Source organism: Takifugu flavidus, chromosome 6 (assembly GCF_003711565.1).
Source record: "Takifugu flavidus isolate HTHZ2018 chromosome 6, ASM371156v2, whole genome shotgun sequence".
NCBI classification, from domain to species: domain Eukaryota; kingdom Metazoa; phylum Chordata; class Actinopteri; order Tetraodontiformes; family Tetraodontidae; genus Takifugu; species Takifugu flavidus.
In genome coordinates this window covers 13,452,594-13,457,435 of record NC_079525.1, presented here as the reverse complement: position 1 = coordinate 13,457,435, position 4,842 = coordinate 13,452,594, and the positions used below count along the sequence as shown (strand labels likewise).

The 4,842-nt window shown below is 42.8% G+C and overlaps 1 protein-coding gene across 1 annotated transcript; it reads right to left on the bottom strand.

Moving 5' to 3' along the window:
• Positions 1-314: 314 nt before the first annotated feature.
• naf1 (nuclear assembly factor 1 homolog (S. cerevisiae)) lies at positions 315-2,990 on the bottom strand. Its single transcript, XM_057036619.1, has 9 exons — positions 2,838-2,990; positions 2,300-2,482; positions 2,081-2,195; positions 1,884-1,977; positions 1,698-1,780; positions 1,453-1,613; positions 1,295-1,346; positions 938-1,025; positions 315-843 (listed from the first exon to the last, which is right to left on the bottom strand). Exons 2-9 carry the CDS (start codon positions 2,476-2,478, stop codon positions 527-529), a joined length of 1,089 nt encoding a protein of 362 aa, XP_056892599.1. The 5' UTR covers positions 2,479-2,482; positions 2,838-2,990; the 3' UTR covers positions 315-526.
• Positions 2,991-4,842: the final 1,852 nt, after the last annotated feature.

Genomic DNA, 4,842 nt, shown 5'->3' with positions numbered 1-4,842 from the left:
CGCAAAAGAACACGTTCATGTTGCGCCAGTTGTTTGCGTACATCGGTGTGTAAATAGTGCCACCTAGTGTCGAGACCAGCGACGTACAGGCATGCACACATCTGTGCTATTCAGGTATTTTAGTGGCTAAAATTAAGTGGAAATCCCACTAATTGATATCATAAAATTTCAAACTTATTTTCTCAAGGCAATTAAATGCCACAAAATTTCCATAAAGGTTTATAAATCCTTTTAGTGTAGTAGTGAATTATCCAAATTGGCGTTCTTTATGTATAAAGAAAAAAGGTTTGAAGTGTCAGAAATAACAAGGGCTCTTTTTGCATTGAATGTTGTTTATAGCAGTGATTCTCATAGTGTCACACATGCACCAAAACTAAAAAACTTCGGCATATCAAAAATATCATTCAGATTAAGCATCAAATCAAAAGCTCCTGTTGTAAGAAAACAAACAAAAAAAAGAATTGCACAGTTATATACAGGTAAAATAACTGGAAGCATTTGAAAAGAGTTGGTTGGATGTGTTGTGTCACTGTGGAGGAGGGGGCGGAGGAGGGGGAGGGGGGAGGTCAAAATAGGGGACCGGGTTTGAAGGCCAGGGAGCGCCAGAAAAAGAGGAAGGAGGGGGCGGGTAGAGGGGAAAGTTGGACGGTGGGAAGTGGAGAGAGGGCGGAGGAGGATAAGGGTAGGAAAGAGGGTGGTACATGGCAGGTGGTGGGGGTGGGGGTGGGGGGAGGTGTCTGAACAGTTCATTCCGAGGGTTTGGATGCCTGAAGCCGCGTCCGGCGGTCTGAGGCCTGCTGTTGAACTGCTGCAAGGTATTCTGGGTAAAGTGGTCAGGGTTATCTGGAAGAGAGAACAGATGAGCATCTCACACACACACACACACACCACACACACACACACACACACGAGCAGAAAAGAATGGAATGTTAAACACCTTTATTGCTGCTGTCCTTCTTCTTTCGGGAGTTCTTTAATTTCCTTTTAGCCTCCTGTTCTTTCTCATCGTCACTGTAATCCAGAGCCTGAAGGAAAGAGAGTCGTTTTCATTCCCAGACAATTCGGGCTACTATCAGACTGCTGATCGTGATACTCAGATCTATCCCATGAGCACAATAATCGTCAGTCATGACATATTTTAATTGGGTCACATTATAGATAATATGAAAACGAGATGCTTGAGAAAGAGCAGCTTCACTGAAACTGACAGAGGAGCCTCAAATATGATTCTCAAACAACCTTTTGGAGTGAAAACAACACAACACTTGCTTTAATAAAGAATCAACATGTTTACCTCTAACGGCGGCTCATGGTCATTCTTCCAGGAGGCATCGGATCCCTTTAGACTGAAAGCAAATAGTTCCAGCGGATTAAACTGGTGTCACCTACAGATCTCAAACGGCATGTTTAGTAACAAAGAACACTTTGTGGGTGAGCAACACCTCAACTTACAGCTTCAGCTCTTGAACTAGAATGTATTTGGTGTATTCCTTCACGCTTGGTGCGTAGTAAACTGTCAGTCCCTCCATCAGGCCCTTGCTGAGTATCTGGTCCGCAGAGTTGAAGCGTAGGATATATAACGGACTTGACACTGGACCGAACACCTCAAAAACCTGAACCGGGACAAGATTACATTAGATATTCCAAGAACATACAAACTAAGGGGACCAAAATCTCTTAAGCGGTGGTTGGCCCACCTTGGCCAAGGCCACCCTGTCAGATCTGAAGAGGATGCTGTCGTCTGTCAAAGGTGGAGCATCTTTCAGAGACTGGACGACAACTGAAAAGGGGACAGAGGTTAATCGAGACCCTGGAAGTCGCCACTGGCGCTTTTTAACAGTTAACTGTCTGAACCGGTCCACGCTGAACATGCATATGCTTACCAAGCTGTTGTATAATACTGGAGACTGTTCCTACAGGCTGCAGCTCTACGTCTTCTGGCAATGACAGACTGAGTTCCTCCACTAGAGGCAGCTCCTAAACTCCAGGGTTGTGAACAGCAAATGTGGCGTCATTTCACTGAAATGGTCGTCGTCTTATTTCAATTGCGGTTTGGAATAAAAGCCACAACAAGCCTGACCTCGAGTAGAACTTCATCTCTGGATTTGATGGGAGCGGGCTGACTAAATCCTTCATCATCCTCAGGTCCAGACGCAGGGCCACAGAGAGATGAAGAGGAGGAAGAAGAGCTGTCGCTGGGTAGATAAGAGGAAGGTGATCAGGTAACTTCAATAATTTGCTGTCTTTTACTGAAATTAGATCACAAGAGTGAACACTGGTGGCCATGGTCCTTTACTACCTCTCGTCATCTTCTGAGCTGCCATCATCATCATCACCAATCTCTCTGTAAGATGCAGTGAGTTGAGCCAATGCTCCTGGGAGATGTTGACCTGTTTCTGCAGCTCCGTTTGAGATGGAATCCTCCACGTTTATGGTCTCTGCAGCCGCCTCCTGGGCATTCTGCTCCGGTTGATCCATCGGACTGACACAACATAACCAGCAGTTGTTTTTTATTTGATGCACATCTTTTTTCTTTTAAATGTTGCTTCATTTTTATTTATTCCCAGTAATACTGTGATGTTAAGCTATACACGTTCAAATTCAAAAGAGCTAACTGTCTGCGTGCAATTTACTTTTTCGTTCAGTTCAATACTAAACAAGCAAAAATATCTTAGTTCCCATTCTGGCTCCATTCAGTTGGCTAACACTAAACTAGCCAATGAGCGAAAGTTGGCTAACAGATTAGATTCCATCGACGTGAAAACTTGCGCCATTTATAACTCCATAAGAACAAATTCTACAAATACCATGTTTATGTACTAACAATTACGAGTTACCTGCTCGTCTACGAGGCCTTTGGAACAACTTCGCTGAAACGCTAACGTGTCAATAAAGGAAAGTTGGAAACTACTTCCGTTGTTGTCCTTAAAGAATAAAGGCTTTTGCCGACGGTGGTTGAAGAAAATCATGGAAATACTAAGCACTGTGGGCCTGAAAAGTATAATATGTTACTTTATCTTGCGTTTTGATGTCAAACCAAGCAAATGTTCCGATAGCTGAAGAGTTTATAAGTAAATTTTTGAAGTAAGAATGCGTAATTTCCGGTGATTGTCACCCCGTGTCTCCGAGAACTTGACACATCCCCACGCCGCCATCGGATTCACCACGTGGGCTCATATTTATCCGGGTATGCGCACAACCGCTGCGCAGTGCAGCCTCGGGAACCCGCACAGAAGTTTATGAGTACTTTCCTCACGAAAATAATCAAAGGTTTAAAAAAGAAAAAAGAAAAAAATGCTTCATTAAAAAATATCCAAACAATTAATAAACGATATCAAAAAATTTTGTGGTCGCTATACATTTTAACCAAGTACCTTTGGTATATCTCAATAGGAAAATCTTACAAACACGTTTAGGGAAGAAACGAAACTACAGCCTAGATATTTATGGAAACATTATCTGTTTTCAGAACACTTATATTCGTCATCTATGTTACAATACTGATACTTGAAGAAGCAAGTGCGTTATTCTTATTTTACCAAATGTGTCCAGAAGGTGGCAGCACCAGCTCACAATTTAAATAACTGATAACAAATCCGCGCGACAGAAACCAAAGAATTTTCAAACTAATCATAGCCTCTTCGTGTTCATGGTAGACGTTTCCCATAAAAGTGTCCCTCATATGGTTCAACAATCGGGGTTTGATGATTCAATGTTCAACGTTCATCTCGAAAAGTCAGAGGCAAAGATACTGATCTGAGAGAACACATGTGACAAGGTTGCATCACAAGCTCTGCAACCAAAGTGTTAACGCTCAAGTATCAGACACCTCCAGCTCTGCTTTGAAGTCGATCTGACAAGAACAAGACCAGCCGTCGTGGCTTTGAAACTGTTGGACCGTTTGCCAGAGCGGATCAGACGCGCGCTATTGTTGGCTCACAGATTCTACTATTGTGTGCATTGATAGGAAGTGGGCCTGTGGGAGGAAAAGGGACTCACACAGCCATTCTGATTGTCAAACAGATGAAACAGAACAGAGAAATCATTATATCCTCATGTTCAAATACATTTCAAAGCATTCATGGCACTTTGTGTTGAAAATAATTCATATCACACGTTAACTGTACTGTAGAGAAATATCTGTGTTGCATTAACAACATATTGGGATGTAGCCTTTGGCAGTTTTGGACTGTAAAGTTCAAGCCCTATTGTGGAAGGAAGTTTTAGCACGTGCGACCGCAGCGCCAGCACGTGGAGGCCGACCTATTACGTTAGTTAGTTGCTAACCGCTGCTAACTAACAGTAATGCTACTAACCACTACATAGGAAAAAAATATTCCCAATTTGAAGCAGCATTCTATCGCTGTTGGTCCACAGGTCATTATTATTGTTCTTTGACTAAAGTACAAACCAAAAAGATCAACATCAGAGCGACCTCTGATAGAACAACTGTTTCAAATACTGGGGTTTTTAGTGAAAGTCAGAGATTCAGAGGGCAAAACTGTGCACACAATTTATTGAATCTAATTAATTTGGGATTTCCTGGTTTCTGGTATCCAGGCCAGCACTTATGGCCTTTCTGTTCAGGCCTGTTTGTTAGGATGAAGTTGTCACTCTGAGGAGCCACAGGATGTGTTTGTTGGTCATAAAACCATCAAGGCTTCATCACACACGCACACACACACACACACACACACACACACACACACACACACACACACACACACACACAACACACACACACACATGCATAGGGGTTTGAAGACATCACTCTTCTTTTTAAGGGCCCCGGTCTCACTCATTGCCCCACACATGGCAAACAGAATACATTTATCTGCAGCC

Excerpts from the sequence above, each read along its gene's own strand:
- naf1 (XM_057036619.1), bottom strand. The coding sequence starts at position 2,478 with ATGGATCAACCGGAGCAGAATGCCCAGGAGGCGGCTGCAGAGACCATA. Across the intron at positions 1,347-1,452 it reads CTAGTTCAAGAGCTGAAGCT|TCTAAAGGGATCCGATGCCT; the intron begins GTAAGTTGAGGT and ends ATTTGCTTTCAG. Across the intron at positions 844-937 it reads GAAGGACAGCAGCAATAAAG|ATAACCCTGACCACTTTACC; the intron begins GTGTTTAACATT and ends TCTCTCTTCCAG.